The 27,167-nt window shown below is 43.9% G+C and overlaps 1 protein-coding gene across 3 annotated transcripts in view; it reads left to right on the plus strand.

The window, feature by feature from the left end:
• The window catches only part of UBQLN1 (ubiquilin 1), a 440,323-nt gene that overhangs the window by 76,410 nt on the left and 336,746 nt on the right, over positions 1 to 27,167 (plus strand). For all 3 annotated transcript variants that reach the window (XM_078675823.1, XM_078675826.1, XM_078675824.1), the window contains exon 2: positions 4,962 to 5,113. In XM_078675823.1, the coding sequence (XP_078531949.1) occupies positions 4,962 to 5,113 (152 nt within the window). The remainder of the gene's footprint in view (positions 1 to 4,961; positions 5,114 to 27,167) is intronic.

The raw sequence follows: 27,167 nt of genomic DNA on the forward strand, positions 1-27,167 counted from the left end.
CTGATCAAAGGTGCCGGATGTCTTGGCACAGTTTACTGGAGTCCTACTAGTCACTGGCTAGCTGTAGGAGGGTAGTGGCTGGGCAGAGTGCCAGTTCACCCTGATACCCTCAGAGATCACAAAAAGAAAGGTGGGGGTCTGCTTCACTGGCCTCTCTTCCCAGTTGCTGCTTGTACAGGCTCCCACAGCGCAAGGTAGGAGCCTAGAGGGGATTTGATATCACCTTCAAAGACTAGAATCAAGCATCTCTGGCTCTCGTCATGTGCTGCAAGCTTCTTTCCACCAGCCTCTGTGATGTGCTGTAAGCTTCTTTCCACCAGCCTCTGTGATGTGCTGTAAGCTTCCTTCCCACACCTTTGGTAATGTGCCGCAAGCTTCCTTCCCACACCTTGGGCAGCTGTCTGTAATTTCCTTGGTCCAAAGCGAATGCTCCTCCAAGCCTCACAAACAGCTGGTCCTTAATGATGCCTTTCTTCCAGACCGCAGTGAACAGTCTTATCTCGTGTCTTCACACCGCGGGGTCGCGGCTGGTTACTGTCCGAGGGCTCTGGTGTGGCCACTCGTCAGTCATAGACCAGTCTTGAACAACAGCTGACCACTCAGGCCAGACTTTTATCACCTCTGATTGATAGGCTCATCCAATCAGAGGGTCTGCCGCTCTTTGCATTCTGAATACACCTCCAATCACAGACCATTCACTGCGTGTTCAATGCATGGGTAAAGCATGTAGCAGGTCCTGTTCTGGTATCAGGCTGTGCAACCCTCTAGAGAGGAATTTTAATTAACTCCAGCCCAGGAGGCCCTGACCAGTGGGGGAGGATTCTCTACACAAAGTTAGTGCAGCTAAACCCAGATAAGAGCAGAGTGTCTACCCCAGCCCACCAGGCCTTTCTAAGGAAATAGGGAGGGCACGGGGGGAGCTGGGATGTCCAGCAGAACAGCTCACATTCCTCACACTGGCTCAAATCACCATGCTTCCCCTGTACACCCACGGGCTCTCAAACACACATCAGTCAGACAAAGGCAACAGTCCCACAGGCATGGCAAACTGCACAGACTTGGTCAGGAGGGTGCCTAGGGACTCACCCCTCCTGACTATAGATTTATTGCTGCCACCACTGTCAGTCTACCACAACCATAATAGAGAGGGCAGTAGCCACTCTCTGAAAAATAGGGGTGCACTAGGCATGCCCCCTCGACCTCAGAGCCAAGCTCTAGGGTCTCAATCCATGTAAACAGGGAGACCCTCAGTGGACATGTATGATTGTCATGCTCACTGAGGTAGGGATCTAGAAACTATACAGTAGCTTTTGAGTGACTTGCCTGGAGATTAGCATAAGGCAGGGGAAGCACTCTCTCCAGAGACATGCAGGAGACTTCCCGTCCCAACACCTACTATTTCTGACAAACAGCTTTTAATAATACAACCAGACGTGATCTCAGCCTTGTCCCCTTTCCATCTAATTCTCATACCATTGGGGCGGTGGGGTTCGATGTTGTTAATACTCCCCGTATTGGGAGTCCCTTTGTTTTCCCATAACAGGGCCTCTACAGTCAAGCAATTATGGTCACTGAGCTGCATATCTACAACTTTAGGTGCCATAATCCAGGATTCTAGGCTCGAGGAGATACAGATGTAATCGATCACCGAGGTAGCTCCACGGCCTGTGACGGTGGGGGTGTATTCCTCACAATCGTTTTTGTCATTAACCATAATATTCATATTGTGTCCATGAAGGAAGAGATTTAATGAATCCCCATAATGGTTATGTTGAAAGTGTAATACACCCTCTCCTTGACAGTTTACCACCCCGCATAAGTTTAGATCAGAAAATGGGCAGGTGGCAGCATTAAAATCCCCTGCCATGAACAGATCAAAGACGACATTAGAAACTTTAATAATATCGTCGAGGGCACTTGATAGTGCTTTTACCGCCTGGTCCCTAGTGTTGTCAAAGATATTGTTATAAAAGTTAATTAAAAGGATGTTCCTACCATCCGCATTATACAACCACAGGATCTGAGAATGCACCCCCACTTTTACATATTTTTTAACCAGCATAGGAGTTTCAACAGAAATCAGAACCAGAAGACCCCCTTTCGCTCTCCCCGACAAAGATCCAATAGCGGGTAGCTGATATGAGACGAATCCGTCATAGCCCTTAAAGTCCAGGCACCAGGTTTCCTGGAAACATATAATTTCAAATAAGGCTAGAAATTCTGTCCAACCCAGACAATCCGATTTAGACCTAATACCTGCGATGTTCCAACTAGCAATATGGCAGCTACAAAAACCTTCTCCATAGGGTGGTCGACCACTACCATGCTGAATATGTGCAAGCTGTGGGCTAACCTCTGAGGTGGTAATCTTAGGTGGACTCTCCATACCTCCTCCAGTTTCACACACCATGGCCACAGGCATACAATCTGCAGGGGTACCTGCTTCACTGGCGATGGTTGTACACCCCAATGGGTAAAAACTCTGTCCACCACCACATGGACCCTACTCCTCCCTGTTATCAATAATAATCAAACCAGACTCCAGTCAGTCATTTAAGTCTAACCCACTTAGACATTGGAAACGATTGGAAATGTCCTCCTGAAATCCACTTTGCTCACCATAAAAACCTTCACCACTCCTATTCAACTGCCCAACGTCCCTGTGGGGCTGACCTGTATACGGTCTGTAAAAATAGCCCAGGGGGCGAAGAGAAATACCATTCTCATTACAGGGGCGGGAGGTGGCTCTAATCAGAGTAGTAGTTGCAAGGTGGGGATTACTAAAGTTTATAATGATGCAATCTCCAGAAATATTCTTAGGGGTAGTACCGATCCAGTTGGTTCTGGTGGTCGAGTAGCTCCCGTTGTTATTGTGTTTGCAAACATTCTGACTGACTAGGTGTGTGAGTAACTCCATGGATGAGTGGCAGTATGTGAGTGTCTGTATAGGTGTATGAGTGTATATGATAGTGTTGTATTGATGAGTGACTGTATGTATGAGTGATTCTATGGGTGAATGAGTGAATGTGTGTGTAGACCTAGGAATCAGTGAGTGCGTATGTAGTAACTGGTATTGGTGTGTCAATGGTTTCAAGAATGGTAGTCTGTATTTAACACTGGGTGTATCAAAGGTTATATTAGAGTGTGAGGAGATGCATCGTATTATCACATGAATGATATCATCAGTGATGTCATCAGTGATGTCACTGACCATGTCATGAATGATGTAATATGTGCCATCATCAGCAGTGGATTGCGGGTGCGCGAAATATAGTTAGTACAACTAACTATATAGGAGCAATTTCAATGGTTTTTTAAATGCTAATTCCTAACTATATAAGGCCGAAACCTATGGTTTTTTAAGTGAATTTGCAAGGTTTTTTAAATGCTAATTCCTAACTATATAAGGCTTGAAACCTATGGTTTTTTCAGTGAATTTGCATATTGTGAATGTTTTCCAGAATGGATTTTAAACCCAGCTGCATGTAATGTTCATCAATTACCTTGCTCAGTGCATTTTTTTCCATTTCAAAGCATGCTGGAATAGGTAGTCCAATTTAATACCAGTCAAGTAATTGATGAACACATGCAGCTGGGTTTAAAATCCATTCTGGAAAACATTCACAATCTGTAAGTCGCCTCTGAAGAAAGGCAGGAGCCTTGAAACGCGCCAGGCGCTATGAATCTTTACTGGAATGCAAATGCTGTTTCCTCTGTTTAAATAAACCTCTTGGTTTTCATTTGCTGTCGTGTGCTTCCTCAAAAGCTTCTGGATATATATATATATATATATATATATATATATATATATATATATATATATATATATATCTCCACATTAATCTTTTCAGATTTTAGAAACCGCACTCTCAAAGTGTAACCTTCTCCAATTCGTTTATTCTTTACCAAGTATCCAGTTTGAGGAGCAACCGACGCGTTTCGTAAACACAGTTTACATGATCACGGTATCAAGTAAATGTGGATGAATTAATACAGCGTGCCTCTGCCTTTGAATCTGCACCGGAGTAAGAGCGCCAGGGGTCCGTACGAAATCGAGCCAGGAGGGAGTAAAAAAATACACATATATATATATATATATATATATATGTATGTATATATGTGTGTATGTAGGTGTGTGTATATATAATCTGGTTGTAATGCCTATATTGCCCATAATGCTACTGTGAGTATTACGTTGTAATCAGGCCATGAATATGCCGTTAAAAATGCTAATAATACCACAAAAAGCTGCTGCCGCTTTTTCTACTCGATCGTGCCGCGATTATTGATTTAACAAATGTATTTTACAATTCGTTGCTGGCACTATGAAATTACGATGCCCATGCATGGTTCGCCTGCAAATGTTTAGAAATGTCATTATTAATGCCGTAAATTGTCTGACTACATGCCTTAATCTATGAAATTTCTATTATGGCTATTCTTGGCATAATTTGTTTTTTATTGATGAATTTCAGTTGGACAATGTTACATGTTGATGTTGATACAAAACGTAAGATACGGTATCTTTTCTATTTCCATGAACGTTGCAACGTATTTCTATGGCAAATGGAGACACAGGAAGTTACTTGATAAAGGCAAACGCCGAAACGCGGCGTCCTTCCTAACTAGTGCACAATAAAGTTTTTTTGTGCTGTTTCCTGGTGTGCTGTCCTTCGATTCCAGTGAATTGGCTTGGAGCAGGGGAAAGCTTCATATTACGAGGTGGCTGCTGCTGCCACCGGCATCAACGTTGCAGGCAGGGTACTGCTCGAGCAGTTTTTCGAAGAATGTGTGTATGTATATATATGTATATATATGTGTGTATATATATATATATATATATATATATATATATATATATATATTGAATTGTTAAAATGAAAACAAATTCCTTACCAATTGAGAACATTACTGACTGCTTTTTAAAATTATAATCATGTGACTTTTGTTTTCTTTTACAGTTCAAGGAAGACATTTCCAAGCGTTTCAAATCCCACGTAGACCAGCTGGTTCTTATTTTTGCTGGGAAAATTTTAAAAGATCAAGACACTTTAAGCCAGCATGGCATCCATGATGGACTAACAGTTCACCTCGTCATCAAAACACAAAACAGGTGCGTTAATGGAAACGTACAAAACAAACTGTCCATGCAGTACGCTTCCATTAAAAAGAATATTGTTGCAGATTGGCATGTATTGTAGTTAGATACCGATTTGGGGGTTCATTTGCCTCTTTCCCCTGAATAGGATTACAACAGCATAGCCAACTCTGTATGAGGTACTGCTGGTATCTCTGTCAATCACTGTAATTTTTAATGCAAGGTGCGGGTTACTAAAACATCATATATTGATGATCAACTGCATATTTTTTTATGTCTCGTTCAAAAACTGTTATATTTAATCCACATTATAAAGTATGTAATTTCCTGAGAGAGAAAAAAGGGTAAGTTATTTCACTTTTGGACACCAAAGATAGTTGAGAAATCATCAAAGAGCATTACTTCAACCCAGAGTTTGTGCAATAAATTGCCTTTTTAGAAAATGTGCCACTTTAACTGACTTTGATCAATAACATTTTCGATTTAAGCTGATTTAAAATGTTCATAAATCTGTAATGCATTAGCAAAAAGATAACCGATTCCTTAAAAATGTATAATTTAGCATATTGTGTGCATAAAGGTTTTTTTCCAAGTCCAAAGCCGCCAGATCTTCTTATACTAGCTGTTATAGGTGGGGGAAATACACATTTACTAGTTCTGTTTAACCAAAGATCGCACAACACAAATTATTGTTATAAGCGAATTACAAAAGTAATCATCCCTCTGTTGATCTTCTCGATGTAAGCTTGCCAACGCCGTTCTGCCTTCAGAATACATTGACTGATCATAATATATTGCTCTACTAGTTGTTTAAAAGCATACTGACCAGAAAGATGTAAGAGAATGCCATTCAAGAATGTATGCTCTCAAGTGTTTTACATTTTTCCTTCGCTAAAGGGATTATTGCTATGTTAATTAAGTAGAGACTGTGAAGTCTGTACTATTGCATTCTCAAAGTTGGGTCTAAGAGAAATGCAGTGTGAGGAAGGAGTGATGCTTTGCCTCTTTGTCTATTGTTCGTACTTTCAGTTTCTTTCTTCCCTTTCCAAAGTTGGTCTATAGCTTCTGGTAATGACATCCCATTTAAAAGCTTAAAATAACCTGATGTATTGGAAGTTTGCACAAACACTTAATTTAAACACTTTGAGAAGATCCTTTTTTCCAGAAAACGGTAGGAATAATTAAAATGTCGGTCTTAATGCCACTCCAAATTCACCTGCTGTTATTGATGATTACTTTTTATCACTGTTTACTGATATATGCACTACAAAATGTACACTCTTCATCTGCCATTGTATATTGTCCTCCTTAACAATTTCTTCAGAGATAGTAGTGGAGAGCAACATTTTTTGGTGAAAAAACCATTTATTCTTCCAGATTCAACATCACCCCTCAGGTTCCCTCTGATTCCTAGTCTCCAAGAATTCTCGTAGGAAATCCTGTGCCTGTATTTCAGAGGAGAATACTCTAGTGGTTCCCCTATGTATGACTTTAAGCCGAGACGGACTTCGTAAGTAGACCTTTCACCCTGTCTTTTGAAAAGCATGATTAATTGCCGGAGCCTCCACCTTCTTTTCACCGTAGTATGGCAAAAATCCGGGCTGACAAAGAAAGTGTGCCCCTCGTCCGAACGTCGTGCTTCTGGCTGCGCCTTATCAACACGGCTTGTCGCAGGAGAAAATTCCCCAAAAATATTAAAATGACTCTAGGCTTTTCATTCATATCGTTCTGCCCCTTACTCCATTTAAGCATGAGTAGGAAACGATGTACGCGCTGCACCTCTGTATCACAATCCCAATGTACTAACTTGGGGAAACTACCTTTCAGCAAGCGCAAATCAAAACCTCTAATGTCCTCTCCTTCTGCATTTTCTGTTATGCCCAAAAGACTCAGATTGTTGCTCCGTTGGCGATTTTCCAAGTCTTCCACATGACATCCATCATCCGAGGTTCGTTTGCTGTGGCTTGCCACACAGAGCTTTCTGTCCCAACCTCCAATGCTACCACTCACCCTTCCAAAGCCATAGTTCTCTCTGAAATTTCAGTGCAAGTCTTGTTTACTTTCCTGATAGCTCCTCGTAGCTTCTTCATTGCAAGGTGGGCCTGCTTGTGCTCTTGTCTAGCTTCCACCGGCATCTGTTTGAGAGTAGAGTATATCAAACCCATTGAAGGAGAGGATTCCATTGCAGCCTTGGGCTCATCAAGCAGCTTATTTACCCCCTGTGTGATGTCGTCTCCATCGGGCCCGCCATCCTCAGTAAGAAAGTGAGTAGTTGAATAACCTCATTTTAGTTGGCTAGAGCGGATATGGTCCGATTCTGATTGTCTGGCACCAAGCTCCCTTCCACCTTTATTTCTGTTTCTTCTAGTTTGGGAGGAAAGCTGCTTTTGAGTGCTGGGGGTTAGAAGATGAGCTGTCTGATTCTATTTCCGAGTTATCCAACTCTGATATGTCTCCTCTACTGGAATTAGATATCTCTGAGTTTTCATTAAGGGTTAAGAAAATCCCCTGCTTTCTGGGGTCCCGTCAACCTTGCACTGATTATGTAAGAGCTTAGGGTCACTTGACAAGCCGCAATTGACCGCTTTCTCCTCACTTCTTTGTTTATCTGACATAGCACTATCATATCCCTCTGTTCCCCCTGCAAAGGCTCCCAAGACTTGCCAGCCTTGTGCTCTACAGCCAGCACCAGCAGGATCTCGCAATCTGTAGTAATTGCAGTCTCTTCTTTTCTCTTCCACCCTTTCCCGGCCAGCAAACATCCCTGGAATCACTCATTGCTTGGTGGGACCAGCCTCCTCACTGAGACGCTGATCCTTGACTTTTGCTTTGGGGCAGCCTGATGGGTGGCGGCGGGGAGCAGCATTATGCAGGAGGCATTGCAAGGGTCTTTTGACCTTTCTTGCCTAGGGATGGGGGAAAGGGAGGTGGTTGGGCCTTTTGGGGGGGACTTGGGGGCGATTAGGAGGGGGCCTGATCCAGCAGCTTGAATTTGTTGAGACGGTATCGTTCGGGATTAGGAACAGATTAGAAGGACTATACACCTCAAATGGGAATGGGTAGATTAAGAAATGCCTCTGTCAATATTTGTGGTCTAAACAACCCCCTCAAAAAGCACAGGGTTAATGAAGATATTCAGTATTGGAAGGCAGACATAGTATGTTTGAAGGAGACACATATAGAAGTTGGTAGGCAGAAGATAGCAGAATTGGCAGGATATCAGTTGGTTTCTACTACAACTCAGGGAAAGTACAAAAGGGGTAGCTGTTATGGCTTGTAAAAAAGCATTTAGATTGCCACGCTCTAAATCGGAGCAACTTGGTAGATGGGTCTTTCACGCTGTGTTCTGTATGTGGTTCAGTATTTGATGACCCTGCCTTGTTCAGTTGGCTGAATATGGAGCTTGTGGGTTGGCTGTTACCCTTAATATAAGCGCTAACAACATCAAGCTAGGAGAAAGGTCATATCAAGGCCGTAAGCCTAAAGTCTTCAAGTCTCTAGCTAATTTATGTTTGACACATGGACTTACAGATGTCTGAGCCACGCAGGAACCCAAAGACGTTGGATATACTTTTATTCTGCCCCACACCAGTCACACGCTAGGCTAAATTATCGCTGGCGAGATTTAATGATTTTGAAGAGCTTTCACTAGCGGGCTTTAAGCCCCGCCCCTCTTTCCCATTGGCCGTCGTCACCGTTTATGCTAAACGGTGGGCAGCCATTGGGAAAGAGCACTTGGTTACGTACAGTTTTCTCTCTTTGAGCCGGCCTACTTGGACGGGCTCACTTGACTTACTCCCGTCACAAAAGGATTCTAATCTTTATGGGATCATGTGTTTCAAAACACATGGCCCCATAAAGACAAGCTCTGCGGCGTGTTTATTTTTGCATCTGGTGAAAGCGAGATGCAAAAATAAACCGTGGCTGCCTGGCGAGCGCTTCTCTTTCTTTTCTTCCATATACTGTGCACCGCAGAAGTTTTGGTATTTATAAAGATGGAAAAGTTGTGTTATGAATTATGAATAGGGATTATGAAACCATGTAAAAAGACGCCTTTTGTCCCTAGGGCATCCAATATCATGCTACGGAGCTTGAACACATGCTGCTGATCTGAATGAGGTTAATGATCATTTCCTTCCACATTAAGGTTTGGCGTTGTGGTGCGCACGTCTCAGAAAGATACATAGTGGCTGGTGCCGAAGATGTCCCCCTCTGCATAAAGCTGATCATCCCATGGCATATTGTAGCTTTTAAGGAGTGCACAGCGTTGCCCACGGCCCCTAACGGAGTATCGATTGGCTCAAAGGCATGCCATTCATTGTTGGCACGGCATGCCTCGTGCCTGTCCGCAGCCTTTTAGCCCACAGGTTTAGCCGAATATTAAGGGTCCCATCTCCTAGCAATACCGATTATTTACAGTGCTTAGAAATGGCAGAAGTGCAGCACAAAGCACCATATAGAAAATAAGATGTTTCGCTTTTTTAAAGGTAAAACTTCGGAGTTTTCTAAACTCAGAAAGCATGTTCTACTGGCATTTGTGAATATTCTAGGGGGAGGGGTGTCGAGATAATTGATCCAGGCGCTATGTGTTCTCCCTTGCCTTCAATATGGGAAGCATAACTTGGGTAGGAGGCAATTATCTCATAATAAGGCCCCCTAGATCGTTCAACAAATGCATGTTTTACCCCGGGCGGATTATTTTTCAGTTTGTATTTTTCTTGGGTATCTCAAGGTAATAATAGCCACTGAAAACACACCAGGGGCAGGCAATAATTTTGTGATAACATTCGCTAAGGTGTTAGTTAATTTCCCTTACACAAACAAACCCCCTTGACATCCTCGCCCTGCAACCAATCATCGAAGCCATGCCCGTCGCAGTCCTGCCAGCTGACGCTTTTCTCTCTTCACAGTGACATACATCTTAGAACCATTCAAATAAAGTTACCCAAATATATGACACCACCATGCGCAACATATCACATAAAGAGATATATGTCTGGCTGGCAATGCGGTATAGAAAACACTCAGTACAGGGACAACTGACTAAACCTTGAACGAAAAAGGCAACCTTTTCACGCCCATCCGTGCACTTGAATGAATGAATAATTTATTTTCATGATTAATTAAAAAACATTGCAATTGGGTAAAAAGAAAATGAACCAATACATTAGTTACATCGAGAAATAAGGAAACAGAGAACAAAAGTGACACACAACACATGTTTAAAATAATCAAACTCATCTTACGTTCACACCAAACAGCAGACTCTGTTACCAAGTCAGGCGCTTAACACGTCTCTAGCCAAGAACACACAAACTAGCAACATCTGGTCGAGGGAAGTCCCTGACGCCATAAAGAGGGCACCTAGAATAAGAAAGTGCTTAGGTACCAAAACTGTGTGTGGAAGGCGCTGTACAAAGGCTGATGGACACAGCACAGGCTGCTTTGTTCTGCACCCGAAATTTTTCTAAGGGCATGTCTTGTTAAGAGGTATTATTAGCATTTGGTCCAGGGAGATGTAAGAACTTGCATGTATAGTATGTCTGCGAAAGAGAGATAGCACCTAGTGGTGCCCACAAGCCTGAGCCGACAGGCAAGATGTTCACATACATTGTGAAAGATCCAGGTGGATAGTGTCTGGCTACAGCTGCACAAAACATCCAGAGCACGCACTTGTGAGGAATGGTGCCTCCCCATAACACTCTTGTGATTGTGCATAAACATTGCCTTACTCCACAGGCTCCCCGCACTGTTGGGAACCGCGGGAGGCTCAGGCACTAACCCACATCCTACACAGTTGCACTTGGATGTTCATATGAGAGTCTGTGGGAGACCTTTGAAACTAGACGCTAATCCCAGCTCCGACACTCAATTGTGTGATTATGGTCAGCGGCACCGTCGATCTGTACTTGATGGCACCGCTCTAATCAGAGGTGCATCTTTTCACCCGGGTTTGTACCTCTCCAACCCTTGACGTGCTCCAGGGTGTGGGTCCGCCCTGGCACACCTTACTCCTCCGGTTCTACGTAACATTTGCAATGGCACCGGCTCAAATTAAGCACTCAGCTAGCCTCTCCCGATGCCCTCTGCCAGTGGGGGCATGTAGGACTTGAACCAAACCCATTCCCCGTGGTATCATTGGGTGCCACATAGACTCTTTCTTGCAGTGATGCGAGAGGGGAAGTTCTCTTCGGTGCCACCAGTTTTACCCTCGGGCCGGCTAATCTACTATTCTAACCCCAGTCCTGAAATATTTTAGGGAAGGTGAAACATGACATATATTCTAGATTAATGTATACATTATGTAAGTTAGCATCTCAGGGCAGTCTGAGTGGCTGCGACCCCAGGCGCAGCTGAAAGCAAACAACCCTGAATAGCAGGTTTGCGTCTCCTGAGCGCTGCAACCAGTAGGAGGCCCATGAGCTAGCACCTAACCTATCTGGAGGCCAGGTGGTGATGTATAGCGTCGAAGAATGCCATCAGATCAAGTAGAGCCAGGATGCCCTCTGCCGTACGAATAGGACAATATTAATTATTTGTATAGCGCTGCTGTATTTGGTGCCGTACGCAAAATGACATGTTGCCATGTGCGTGCTACCTTTCAGCTAGCTATGGCACCTTTTGTGAAACTGTTACAACCTGGGGTTCTCTTAAGGCATGCAGTAGCAGGGCCTTAAGGCAGCGACCCGTAGTGCCCTTTATGTAGCACTGAACACCTTGAATCACCTTTAAGCGCTGAGTCGACGTTACTTATCCAATTCTTTTCACTGTCCACAGTTTCTGTCCCCTGCTGATTGAGAAATCCAGCCCGTTTTAGGTCAACCGAGTTATGTGTTGGTGTAAACCCAGCAGTGCTAAAGCTGCCTCTAGGCACTATACGTCACACCTCAAGAAGCTGCTAGGAACCCATGTCTTTTTCTCGCTTCTCTTCGTTCAATTGGCCATGTATTGATGAATAACGGCGTGCAGCTGCCCAATGCATAAGTGAATCTACCTTCATTCATCCATCCAATCCACTGTCCATGTTTCCAGCAACCCCTCTTTTCCCCTACCCACATATCCATGAGATCCCATTAATCATTCATCAATTCATTCATCTGTGTCCGTCCATCCAACAACACATTCATACACTGACCTAGCCGCCGTCCAAAAATCAACCCATCTATCTCCCCATCCACTCACCAGTCTATCTATGCATCTTTCTCCTCCACTCAGCAACCCTCCCCCATACCAGACTCCCCTGTTGAGTGTGTAGAGCAGTTTTTCCTGTCTTCTATGCGCTGTACTTGGAGCCGCCACGGGTGATCCTCCGTGGCAGGAAGCACCAACACATGAGCCGATGGCTCTCATTGTCATGCAAACATGCACAGAATCAGGAAGTAAGCAATGGGATGAGCTGGGGCCGGATGGAGTTTTGGAGGAGTCTTACAGCAGCAGCGCAAGCCGGGGTATGGCTGCACAAGGCCTAAGTGAGTTGGGTATGGGCTTAGCAGAACTTGTGGGGGTTGTTAGGTTTACCCTTAGATTATAGAATGTAATGTTTAGAATTATAGAATGTTATATATTTCATTAGTTGTGTGAGGTAGGGTAGAATGTTACAGATGACCGTTTCAATCGCCTGTCGGCTGAAGTAGACGTGTTGGCCTCCATTTGAAGAATTATACTAGTAATAAAGAAGAAACTACTGGACTTAATGGTGTATGGATCTTCATAATAGGGGATGGGCCTAGTGATGCTCCACAGTAACAATCATTGAAAATGTAATAGGTCTCGCCTTTGATTAAGTTAAAGCCATTTGCTTTGCTAATGGTATTGTATAGCAAAACAAATGACTTTAACTTAATAAAAGGCGAGACCTATTGCATTTTCAATGCTTGTTTTTTTTGGTCTCACCTTTTGCTGACAATGTGCCGGATAGTTAAATTTCCTTGTGTGATGTCTGATCACAATCCGGAAATTTCACTGCAAACATCAAAGCCTTTGATATCACGCTGGACTTTACATAGAGCACTCCTCTATGATGAGTATATTGAACACATGAGGAGTTGGATTCCTAGGATTATAGCACATAATAGGGGTAGCACGCGGTTAGAGGTAGTATGAAATGCTCTAAAAGCTGGGATAAGAGGGGAAACATCAAGGTATGGGTGGACATCTGGAAGGACGGAAAAACATCACTTGCAGGAACTCTATAGAAAGATGATTGAAGCAGAAACTTAGCTGATAAATGTGCTCATGAACAGAGGCGAAGTGGAGCAGACACAAATGAAAGTGGATTTCCACAAGATTGGACGTCTCGACAAGAAAAGCAGCAGGAAAATATTGCGCCGGGCGGTCTAAAATGTATGAATGTAGTGAGAGAGTGGGACTCCTGTTAGTGCTACTCACCAGACAACGGGCAACATGGGGGAATACAGGAAATTGAAAATCCTTTGGTTGGTTTAGTCACTGAGCCTCCGGACATACGGGCAGCCTTTCAACGATTTTATCAGCAGCTTTATATGGAAAACGGCAGTGGTGGAGAAAGAGAAATTCAGGATTATTTAGCTAGGATATCTAGCGAAAAGTTATCAATAGAAGAAAGAGAGGCGCTGGAGGCACCCATTACGGCAGATGAAATTGGGGGCGCAACCAGATCTCTGGTAAACGGAAAGCTGCAAGAACCGATTCCATTCCGGGGGAATTCTATAAAATACTTGCACCCTCCCTACATGAATTGATGACGGATGTTTTTCTTGAGGCTCAATCCGGCCAGGGGGCTCCAGATTCCTGGAGTTCAGCCAATATTGTGGTATTTCCCAAAAAAGGCAAGCCGGTCAGGTATCGCCCCATCACATTAATAAAGTGTGACGTAAAGGTATATGCTAAGATTTTGGCTAACCACTTGCGGTGGTAATAAAGAAATTGGTTTCCCCAACCCAACATGGGTTCCTCCTAGGCTGTAGCACCATAGACCATATTCAACGGGCTATTGCTCTTTTCGATACCGCAGGTATTGCCGGGAACCCTATCTGGCTGATTCTGCTGGATGCGGAGAAAGCCTTTGATAGGGTCTCCTGGCCTTTTTTATGGGCAACGCTAAAGAGCAGAGGGATTTGGTGAAAACGTTATCAAGGCTATTGCAATAAAATACAGCCACCCTGTGGCCAGAGTAGCAATAGTGGGGGAGATGTTGGATCCAGTTTTGATTAGCAGGGGGACTCGCCAGGGCTGTCTGTGCTCCACTTTGTTGTGTGCACTGTATATTGACCCGCTAGTTAGAAAGATCGATTGTAATAACCGGAGTTTAGCAATACATAGTAACGGGGGGCACCAAGATCTTGGCCGATGCTGACAATCTAGCAATTGTCACTTCTACTCATTTGGGTGCCTTAGATTAAATCAAAAAGGAAACGGATACCTTTAGTTATTTCTTAATTAAAGTAAAACCCAAGTTGTGGTTACTAAAGGGATACAGCTGAATGATCCACGTGTAGTACAGAAGGCAACGTATCTGGAGGTCGAATTAATGGCAGACGTGTCTAAGATTGTTGAAATTAATCTGTGCCCATTACTCCTAAAACGTAAAACGGAATTTAATCGACCGGAGAACATTAAACTTAAGCTGGTTGGGAGATGCAATATTAAGATGCTTTTTTTGCCGAATATTTTATACCTCTTTAGGGCTATCAATAGTTCCTGGTTTAACTCCGTGAATCAGATGTTTTCTAGGTTCATTTGGGCTAACTGTCGCCCTCGAATAGCTCTTACATTTTTAACACTGCGAAGAGACAGAGGTGGTTAGGCTGTACCCAATCTCTAGCTATATCAATGGACTTGAATATTATCCAAAATAGGTATCCTACTCAATGGAGAAACGGATAGGTTACAGGTTGCTGTCCCAGCTTCAATTTTTGAGCTGTTATTGTCTGCATTCAGAATTCAACTACTACAAAGGGTGGAATTTAAAACCCTGACCTGTGCTTTCAAAGTCTGGAACTCAATCCAGAAAAGGTAGGTCTGCGATGTATTAATGCCTATACCCCTGTATATAGCAATGACTCCCGCCCTACTATTTTCAATGATGGGCATATGAAAAGCTGGTATAACAATGGTGTGAGGATGATAGGTGATGTAGATGAGACGGGTAATACCGTTTGATAGAATCAAGGATAAATTTGGGGTGGAGAATAGACAGTTTTTCAAATATCTTCAGATAAGAGATTTCCTAGCCAGAAAAATAGGGGGCAGCTGTGGCTTTTCTACGGTGAAGTTGGTGGAGGTGTTGATCAATGGGTTAACCACACTGGTTGGTATGCATAAAATACTGAATGAGACAATTCCGGATGATTTAACCAAACACTGTGATCGTTTTCAGAAAAGATTACAGGCTGGATTGGGATAAGTGGAAGATTTGCTACATCTGGCCAACACCTCATTCATTGCTTCCAACCTCCAACTCCAGTGCTTCAAAACATGGTTTAATCTATATATCACTCCAGCTAAAATTGCTAAATGGGGTAGAGCGGCGGGCTCATCCTGCCCACGTTGCGGCTGTCATGCTGCTGTTGTGTTCTTATGTTTGCTTCCTGCCCCAATTTGGATACCCTTAAAAGCAATGTCGGCACTATTCTGGAATCCCTGCTGGGGCAGGAAATAGATTTGTCATCACAATTGATTGTACTTGGGGTGGGTAGCTCTCTGCTCTCAGGGCAGACACAGGCATTCATATATATTGCTATAATTGTATTAAGACTGTCTAGCCACCCACTGGCTGGATCCAGTACCTCCTACCTGTCAACAGTGGCTAGGTAGATTCTTGGGGGTATATAGACTGGAAACTGCAGTCTACTTGAGTAGGGGGCGCAGGGCAAAGAAAAAGGGATGGGAATGTGGGCCCCTTTAAGAAGATGGTTTCATGAGAGCAGAGAGGCGGGCAATAACCAAAATTGATTCAAAAATGGTCTGGGGTACTAGAAGGCTCTTACCCTTTGGTTATTAGGATAGACTTCTAATTTTTTTTCTCTTATACTTTTTCTCTTTCTTTGTATTCTCATGCTATAACTCTCTGTGGTATATAAGGCTCTGCAATGATGAAATAATTGTCTGTAACAAATTTGTATTTTGGTACGCATACTGGACCGGCAGGGAAGGGGTGGGGGGATGGCAGTATATATTTTACTTTTGTGTTGTATTTTGAAAAACCTTCAATAAAGAATTTTAAAATAAAGATAGTGGAGTGCAGGAATTCCCCATTAGCTAAAGGTTGATAATGTTTTTGCAACTTGTCTATACCACATTTCCATTCTGAATTAAATTCGATATCCTGTGGAGAAGTTGAGCAAAAATTGCTGTCTAAATTTAAAACAAAGATATAAAAATTGAGATAGCACCATTATGTTTCCGATAATATATGCCACTAAACTGACTTTTTTAGTAAGCAGTATAAAAACGTAACTCTTATGAACTCCCTCCTATTGCTAATTGCATTCGAAGCAAGATATTAATTTGCTGCTCCTTTGTAGGTATTTGTAGTTCAAGGGACACATATTCCAGATGGCATTAACTAAAATAACTACTGTTTTCGTCCTGTAACTAAAAAGTATTATTTTAGGTGTTCTTCGGACCTCTGCCCATTTTCTTCCTTGGCATGAAAACTAGGGCCTCGCCTCATCGGCATGTAGGCGGCTACTATTAAGGTCCACTAGACTATCATTTTCTCTGCTGCTTTGGACCACAATATGAAGAGATTCAATGAAAAGTGAAAACAAAAGCATGTGTGTGACACGGATGTATGACGTTACAATGCATACTTTTAGCACGCATACCTTTACAACGCAATTTTTACAACGCAGGATCCATTACAACGAACTACCATTACAACGCATTTTTTTACATCGCAGATGCGTTTACAACGCATACCATTACAACGTAAGTATTGGTAAGTATATAATATTTTGAAAAATATAGGTAATTAAAATGAATATAATTAATTTAATTTAATTTTAATTTAATTTTATTTAAAACCCAAACCTAGCCTTGAACCCTAAAAATACCCATGTACCCAAAAACCCAAACCTAGCCCTGAACCCTAAAAATACCCATGTACCCAAAAACCCAAACCTAGCCCTGAACCCTAAAAATACCCCTGTACCCAAAAATCCAAACCTAGCCCTGAACACTAAAAATACCCCTTTACCCAAAAACCCAAACCTAGCCCTGAACCCTAAAAATACCCCTTTACCCAAAAACCCAAACCTAGCCCTGAACCCTAAAAATACCCCTTTACCCAAAAACCCAAACCTAGCCTTGAACCCTAAAAATACCCCTGTACCCAAAAACCCAAACCTATAACATTTTTAATATAATTATATACTTACCAATACTTACGTTGTAATGGCATGCGTTATAAAGGCATCTGCGATGTAAAAAAAATGCGTTGTAATGGTAGTTCGTTGTAATGGATCCTGCGTTGTAAAAGTTGCGTTGTAAAAGTAGTCCGTTGTAATAATTGCGTTGTAATGGTTGTTTACCGTGTGACACTCTTGTTGTCATTGATTCATTGCTGTAGTTATTTTGGTGAAATGGAATAGAAGTTCTATTTTCTGAAGCACCAGTTAAAAAAAAAAAGTCTCCAGCTCAAAAAACATTTCAGCAATCTACAAAATAGGACGAATGAAAGTTTGTTTTCCGAAATTATTTCCAACTTCAATAATTATCTCCCATAGCTGATTCCCCTTTGATCTGGAGCTGCCAATTCCAGAATCTTATATGCTAGATATCAAGCCAGGACCTTCATTAGACTCTTAATCAGTGTTTAATATTTGTATAGGATGAGAACCACATAGTACAGGATCCTAGAAAGTTTATGCATTTAGTTATTCCCCTTCATAAGTGTCTCGGGTTCAAATCTTTTCTTAATTTATTGTCAAATATTTTATATCATTTCCTGTGTCTTCTCCAGGAGCTTTGCCATTCAGTAATAGTGCAGCAGTCTCCACTGCCCCCTGTAATATTATCTAACTATTCTGTCTTACAGTTTTCAGATAACTGTTTGCATTTGAGAAATATGCTGTTGATTAAAACACTGGGAATCCAGCTGCTGTGTGTAAATTAGTTCACAATATGCTGGAACATTTGAGAGACTTTATTTGCCAGTCTCCACAATACCTTTCCTTTCTTTCCATATTTTCCAATAAAAATGCCTTGCTCATTTTGTTGCTTTCTTTTTTACGACCTTGATTGGAAAGTTGGAGTGTTCATCATCTCTTTAAATAAATATCTTTCATCTAATTTGCTTTCATTTGTTAGGGGCTTAACATACATGGAGCTTATACCTTCTCATTAAATGATCTTGGGCTAGTTGCATTTGATTTACAATCTGCATTTTCCTATAAATAATTTGAGACTTTACCAAACTAAAACTATTGCTTCATCTCGAACTTCCAGTTTTTCAGAGGTTGAAACATTTGCTTTCTAGATTTACTACAAAGATAGAGTATAACTAAACCATATTTTCATGCCACCGTGCGTTTTTTAAACTTTAAGAGAGTTTGCACCTATAATATTTTTTCACAAGTCACTTAATTCTGCGCTCACGTAGTCCGGCTTTAGCCGTTAGTTTGCAGTTTCAAGGACTCTGACGCAGAGTGAAAGATACCATAATAGGGACTGTGTTCCTAAAACATTTTTTATACATCTTTTGTGACAAGTGGATTAATTTGCTTTTATTATTATTATTTTTTTCATTTCTATAATGCATATTAGTTTACACATTATGCCCATTGCAGCACAGCCTGATCTACCTGTTCGTCCCAGTGTCAAATTAAATACCCCAACCTATTCCCAGGAGAAACGTGTGTGACTTTGAGAACATAATGGATAATCCTATTGCAACATGACTTAAAATGTACTCCCATACAGTTTGCTTGGGTTACAGATTTTGGTTTGTCACAATCTGTATTTGTTTTATAACCACTGATATGATGCTTTCATTTTGCCGTTTCTATTCCTACCATCAATGTTATAGTGAGATTGCTAGAAAGGTAGAAGAGATGCTCGGCTCTTGGTAATAGGCTTGTCTAACTTCCTTCCTACCATGCTAGATCTTGTTCTACGAGTCATGGGGCAGTTGAAACTGGTCTGTATCCGGTGTGGGTATTGTTGATTACCACTGTTGCACTCCATTTGTGCAGCCAGCTTACTCCCTTTAGACACTTGGCTATTGCAAGATAATAAGGCAAAACAGTCCAGGCTTAATATGATCAGTCAGTTATTGCTTTTTTTTGTTAAAAGGCAAGGATTTTTCTTAGCACATTAGTAAATAGTTCACTTAAAATGAAGATTGACAAAAACAGATGGTGCTAGCACCTTCTGTGGTCAAATACAACCCCAAAACGTTTTTATAGCTCTTATACGCTAGGTATTGGAAGTGTATTATACTTTGGAACGTGATTTGGTTAGATCTTGTATCTCCTGCTGTTTTGTACATTATATTGTCTGGTGTATCCAAATTGAATAAAATTAAAACTCGTACCCTAAAGTAGCTATAACTGGAGCCCCCGCCATGCACAGTTTTCTCCTTAATGTTGTCATTCCAAATGTTGCAGTGATCTTATCAAACGTGTCATTGATGATGTCATCAGTGATGTAATATGTGGGGTAGTTAGCAGTGCATGACAAGGGAGTGAGTTATAGTTACCTGAGGGCACAAGGTATAGCTACTTGAGATAATTATAGCTGTTACTGGTGACTTTCTTTGGTTTTCAGAGTTTAAAATGTTACGTTGTTACTGAACATTTCCCCTAACTAATATTACTTTAAGCGTTGTTTTTTCCATTAAGTTTCTAGTTAAAAAAAATGTTGACCATATATATAAAGCAAACCCCCTGCAGCCAGCCACCTGCAGGCTGTGCACGACATTGGCTGTGCATAACAAGAGGTTGGCCAAAGTCACTGCAGGCAGCCAACCCCCATGCTGCGCACTGCCTTTGTCTGTGGGCAGGGGAAGGGGGTGGAGGTAAGCCACAGGGCCTGGCTCCTGGTCAACCCCATTGCAGGCCGCCAACCCCATGCTGCTCAATGCCTTGTTTGTGCGCAGTGGGGGTTTGGCACAGCCCGTGGCCAACCCACCAGGCTGCAACCAACCCCAAGCTGTGCACGCATTTGGTGGTGCATCGCGAGAGATTTAGCCACAGGGCTTGGCCTGTGGCTTAGTTCTGTGGCTAACCCTTCCCCCACAGGTAGCCAACCCCACACTGCACACAGCTTTTGGACGTGCGCAGCAGAGGGTTAGCCAGGCCCTGTTTCCAACCCACCCGAAAGGAACCAACCCCCTAAACATCCCTCTGCCAGAGGGTACCAGGCTTTTGGCATGTGTGGCGTAACGGTAATGTTCGGGCCTTGAGAAAACCACCCCCAGTGCTAAATCACATGTATCAAGTAGAGTGAAGCGTGCTGCCCCTTCCCCGGGCCATAATAGGTCCCGGTGCCCTTATCCCTGGGAGAGAGTTCCATTAAAAAGTGGAGGGGGCGGGGCGTGGCTAGCAGCCAAAAGAAATGGCTGCTGCCTAACAGAGCCCAGAGACCCCTTCCGACGTCCCGAGCGATCCGGTCGCTAATCCGCATCTCCTGCTGGGCTCCGAGCAGTGGAACGAGTACCGGACCATCACAGGCAGGCAGCGACAGTCCCATCTTGGGCAGACAGTAATACACTCCGCCACACCACCGTGTGGCAAAGCTGAGGCCTACGTGAGGCAGGGAAGCCGGGGTCTTAATTGCACGGAACGTCCACATGGAGCGCTTGAGACTGGCCGACCAGCCTTGATCTCATCATCTGGTGGCAATCGGGAGTGCTGGTTGGGACGACGGGGCCCTGAACATCGATCCAACATAACGGGACTCCCTAGAGAGGCCCTCACGCTTCCCCCCCATCTACTGATGGTGGGCAGCACGGCCGTGGCTCGCGGCAAAGTCGGAAACGAGCACTGATCTCCAGGGCGGCAGGCATCGCGGCGCGATTGGCGCCAGCAGGTAACAAGGGCAATGGTGCGGATTTACAGCGCCAGAGCATCGAGCAACGAGCCAGGGAGGCACCAGCGCAATATCAGGACTATCACCGGAGTGCCGGGTAGAGATAACAGCAGGGTGCCTGAGTATTGGCCCTCCATACGCGCACTGCACTTTCTCCCCTGAGGCGGAAGCCGGGGGAACCTTTGCTTTACTCTTTACCTACTTCAATCTCGCAGCATCAGCACGTTTTTGACTAAAAATTACGTGTTTTAAAAACTGTAAAATATTTTAATCAGTAAATTTTTAAATTTGTTTGTTCTACCTCGGGGTGAGATTTGCTTCGCCCAGAGGCTGCCCACTCAGCTGGCCGTCTCAGCGCGGCTGTAACCAGGCGCTGGGACTTCACCTGACCCTCCTCAGCCGCCATCTTGCAGAGGGAAGGTCAGCGGTGTAGCTGCTCGAGCCCTCCCACCATCCTCCGCCCAATCATGAATATAATCATCAGACCATCCCGTCCGCGCAGCGGGCGGGTGCAGCGGGCACGCCGGCGGCGCGCCAAAGGCGCGCCAAAGGCAAGCCCGTCTGCGCCCGTCCGCGCCTGTCCGCGCCTGGACCGGGCCGAGGGCCATTACCCCTGGACCAATTTCCAAAAGTCGCCATTTGGTCTACACTCACTCTTCCTTGCTCAGTCTCAGACCGCCCATAGACCCGGCTTGTACATTATTAGACCTAACCAGTACTGCAAAGGAAGTTGTATGGTGTTGTCCACATTGCCTTCTTACGACATCAACTAACTGTGATAGAATCCACACAAAGCTGCATACTAAAGGCATGGATGTCTCGATGACCATGGCCCTCATCAATGCACGATCCCTATGTAAACATAGTCAGGAAATAGCAGATCTCATAATTGATTTTAATCTGGACATCCTTTTTATCACGGAGACGTGGGCTGACGACACGTCAGAACCGGATGTCGTGATTGCCACACCTAGCGGTTATAAAGCCTACAGACAGGATAGACCCAGAAAAAAGGGTGGCGGGATCGCTATCATAGCCAGGGAAAGGTTCGGGGTTATGATCTCACATACCCCGGATACCTCATGTGAGGCCCTAGTGTTTGCAATTAAACTCAGTCCCCTTTACAATTTTAAGGGGTTACTGTTATACCGACCCCCAGGAGCCAGGACAGACTTTGTAGCCAGCTTAAACACAATTTTGGAGTCTCTCGCGCTCGAGGACTCTATCACGGTGTTGGGCGATATGAATTTTCACTTAGATGATAACAACCATAAAGACACCTTGGCTCTTATTTCAGACATGGAAACCTTGGGGCTTCAACAACTGGTTACATAAGCTACTCATCGGGCGGGACATATCTTAGATGGCATTTTTTCCAATGTTCAGGGCCTCCAGGTATCGGATATTCTACCGATGCCATGGACAGACCACTATGCGGTATTCTGCACTCTGACAATAAATAAACCTTCGAACAAGGCAACCATTCCCACTGGCCTGGGTTCCTTTAAAGCTTGGCATAATATTAATCAGCCAGACCTAAGAAATCAGCTTGACAGCACACGCCCGTTGATTTCGTCTGACCCTACTATGGCACACAACTATTCCAGGACTGGTTGGGCCACGCCATTAATCTCCTGGTCCCCACTAAGTCAATATCCAAGAACAGGTCTACTCCAACCGCACCGTGGTATACGGATGAATTAAAACAACAAAAACAACAAAATAGGCATTGTGAAAGGCAATGGAGAAAGACTTATGACCAAGTAAGCAGGACCCGCTATAAAGACTCATTAGCTGTTTATAAAACCATGATTATAAAGGCAAAACAATCTTTTTACTCTGATCAAATTGAGCAGGCAAAGAACTCCAGCAAAAAATTATACGAAATTACTAAATCCCTTTCAGGCAATATCTCCGACCTGACTCCACCTCCATCCCAAGTTATGTGTGATGCTTTGGCCAACTTTTTCTTTTCTAAAGTTGACGACATCTACCAAGCCTTCACTATTAAATCCACTTTCACTAAGTCCGTCACAACAATTCCCTCCGTCCCGAATACACCTTCAGCTGCATTTTTTACCTGTTTCAAACCACTAACTGAAGGCCATATACTAAATATCGTCTCCACAATTAAAACTGGATCCATGTTGGATCCTTGTCCATTCTGGGTTCTCCCTCCGGTGATGGATTCAATCATACCTGTTCTGACGCAAGTATGTAATGCAATCTTGTGCTCTGGGACATATCCTCAGTCCTTAAAATCCACACTGCTCAAACCGCTCCTAAAGAAACCAGGGCTGGAGAAGACTGAGTTAAAAAACTACCGGCCAATTGCCAGCTTGCCTTTTATAGCTAAAGTGGTGGAAAAGGCCATGAATATGCAATTATCAGAGCACATTGAGACACATAGACTGCTGGACGATACTCAGTTCGGATTTCGGAAATACCATGGTACCGAAACCGCCTTAATTAAAGCCTCTGATGATGTGCGACTAATAAGAGACCAGGGTGGGACAGCAGTTTTGGTACTGCTGGATCTCTCAGCCGCTTTCGACACGGTCGACCACAAGATCTTGGTCGATCGTGTCGAAAAGATGGGCATTTGCCTCACGGCAAGAGACCTCCTCGCCTCGTTCCTCTCCGATAGAACCCAGGCCGTCACCCTTGGACCTTACCAATCTGCCAAGCTGACGCTGCGATGTGGGGTACCCCAAGGCTCATCCCTGAGTCCGCCACTATTCAATATCTATGTGTCGGACCTTGCCAATGTCATCAAAGCACACGGGATGAGCCTAACCTCATATGCAGACGACACGCAATTGGTTATGGCCATTAAGGGTGACGGAGGGCAAGTCGCCCAACGCTTCCAAAATGGATTGACAGAGATAGGAGAGTGGATGGCAATAAATTGCCTGAAACTCAACTCAGAAAAAACTGAGGTTGTGATTTTTGGACCTCTCTCACCGAACTGGTCTGCTTTCTGGTGGCCTTCCACATTCGGTGCTCCCCCTAAGCCAGTAACCAAAGTAAGAAACCTGGGAGTCACCTTCGATGACGGCCTAAATTTCATGGACCATGCCAACAAAGTGGCCTCCACAGCCCACCATAAACTACGCATGATCCGAAAAATTAGTCCGTATCTTCCAGCGGAGGCCATTAAAACCTTGGTTAGTTCATTAGTTGTAACATCACTGGATTACTGCAATGGGCTTTTCTTAAACACCCAAATTAGAGTTGTGAGAAAACTGCAGTCGATACAAAATGCGGCAGCACGCCTGCTTTTTGGAATTCCAAAGTTTGCGCCCATCTCGGACGCTATCACACGACTTCACTGGTTGACGATCCAGAACAGGATCAAATTTAAGTCACTATGTATAGTCTACAAAGCACTAAACCGGCAAGGTCCGCATTTCTTAACAGAGCAACTGCTGCCATATCAACCTTCTCGTCAGCTTCGATCCTCCAATTGTAACCACTTAGTGGTTCCTCGCGCTAAAACAGTGTCATGGGGTGATCGTCGCTTTATGGTCGCTGCCCCTAAACTTTGGAACACTCTGCCCCAGGACATCAGAACGTGCTCTACACTCCTCCAGTTTCGTAAGAGACTTAAGACATGGCTGTTCACCCAATAACTTTTAACAAGTAGGTAACCTGTTGGAGCATTTAATATCGATCTGAAGTCTGCAAATTAACCAGCGCCGAGACGCCTTCGGGTATTTGTCGCGCTTTATAAATGGCAATAAATAAATAAATAAATACCAGCAATAAATAAAACTGCAAAAAACTACAGCGCAGAACAGAGCCTGGTGTTGTAATTAAAGGAACAACCGTTTCTTCTTGATTGCGGGCAGGGAACCCGAAAGGCCGCAAGAGTCGCAGATTCCTCTTGGCTGGCAGCGGTGAGTACTGCTACCCTACACCACTTAATAGTGCGACACAACGCTAGGAGTGAAGATGGGGAGGCCATGGACAGCGTAATCTCCAACAATACAAACTGGAGAAGTTTGACTACGCTAAAGATCAAGGGGACTCAGTCGAACATTCCAAGGAACATGCAGAGGACGCACCCACTGAGAGCGATCCAGAGATCACACTTAAAGACATATTAACCACATTAAACAGGGTCCATACGGATCTAGATGGCAAAATTAGTACAGTCTTGTCCGAACTCTCCTTGCTCATTGCTGATTTTAGAAACCTGAGCGCCAGAGTCAAAGAGGTAGAGGTGACCGCTGGGAACTTGTGCAGTGAAACCAGGGAACCTCAAAGGAAAGTGCTGGAAAGTGAAACTAAGCTACTTACCGACAAGCTTGATGATTACGAAGGAAGGTCTCGGCGCAACAATGTACGCATTATTGGGGTACCGGAGGGGGCGGAAGGGCGAGCGACTGATCTCTTCTTAGAAGAACTCATTTAACAGCGCCTGCAGCCCAAGGGGCTCTTGAATTACTTCTCAGTCGAAAGAGCACATCCTTTCCCCGGAGGAAGGCCAAAGCCAGGGACACCCCCTAGACCGATCCAGGCTTGTATCTTTAATTTTAGAGACCGAGACATAATCCTGCAAACTGCGCGGATCGCTCCACAAGTCCGATTTGAAGATTAAAACATTACCTTCTTTCCGGACTACTCCGCAGCAGTCACCAAGCAGCGTTGCAATTTCTTAGAAGTAAAGAAGGAACTCCGAAAAAGGGAACTGAAATACTCCATGCTCTTCCCGGTGCGTCTAAGGGTGGAGGCGGAGGGCAAGGTATTGCTCTTCCACACGCTGGGGGAGGGCGGGGACTGACTGGAGGGATGGCGTCCAGCGACAGCACCAGGGAAACGCAATGGTAGACTGCACCAAATGTCCGCAACAAGCACACAAACTAACTCTAACGCTACTTCCACGCCACAAGAGGGCTCGCCGGAGCGATGCTAAAAAGGCAGAGGACTAACCCAAGTACTAAGGGCTTGGAATAAAATTGAGGGCCCTGCGTTAACTAGTGCTCTTTTTGTAAGTAACTAATGCTCTATTAGTAAGTGTGGGCCAGTTTCCCCCAGGACTATAGGAGGCTACCACACACTACACCAATTGGATTGAAACCGCGTGTAACGATCTTTCCCTGGAAAAAGTGCTGGTCCCCAGAAGATCCCAACCAACGACCCCCTGGTATACGGAGGATCTAAGGGAACAGAAACTCATCTGGAAATCTTTTGAACGGATTTGGAGGAGAGATTACGAGGAAGCTGCTAAAAAAGATTACAAACAAAGACTTGCAATTTATAAGCAAATGATTTGTAATGCGAAAAAGGATTTCTCCTCAAACCGCATCAGTCTTGCAGGAAACTCGGCCAAGGAACTTTTCAATATAGTGTCTAGCTTGGCATCCCCGTGTCTTAAACAAATTGAATCAACACAGGAACTATGTGAAGATATTGCCTTGTTTTTACAAAAAAAGGTTGATGTTATGTTTTCGGCTTTTCAACACCCTAGTGTGATGGGGGCTTATTTGGAGGAAAGTACCAACACTTCAACACTGCTTGTTGTCTTTGATAAATTTGAGCCACTATCTTCTGTTGAAACAGAGAAGCTCTTGAGGACAGCAAGGTCAGGCTCCCCCTATGATCCCTGCCCGGTATCTGTAATCAAACGGGCTTCGAGACCAGTTGCCCGTTCACTTAGCTCCTTTTTCTATTCAATGTTTGAATTAGGGGAATTTTCTAAACGGTGGAAAATCGCCTCAATACTCCCTCTATTAAAAAAGCCTAACCTGGATCCTACAGATCCTACTAATTTCCGCCCAATATCTCGCCTTCCCTTACCAGCTAAATTGGTTGAAAAATCTATGAATTGACAACTCACTACTTTTTTAGGTAAAACAAAAGTCTTAGATCCACCTCAATATGGATTTCGAAAGGGCCACCGTACAGAGTCCGCTCTCATCAAATCCACCAAAGAGATTAGAGAAGTATTGGATAGGGAAGGTAAAGCCGCTCTGATTATGTTGGACCTGTCAGCGTCCTTTGACACAGTCCATCATGATTTATCGATGGACGGGTTGTCAACATGCGGGGTCCA

This window comes from Lissotriton helveticus, chromosome 2_1 (assembly GCF_964261635.1).
Source record: "Lissotriton helveticus chromosome 2_1, aLisHel1.1, whole genome shotgun sequence".
NCBI classification, from domain to species: domain Eukaryota; kingdom Metazoa; phylum Chordata; class Amphibia; order Caudata; family Salamandridae; genus Lissotriton; species Lissotriton helveticus.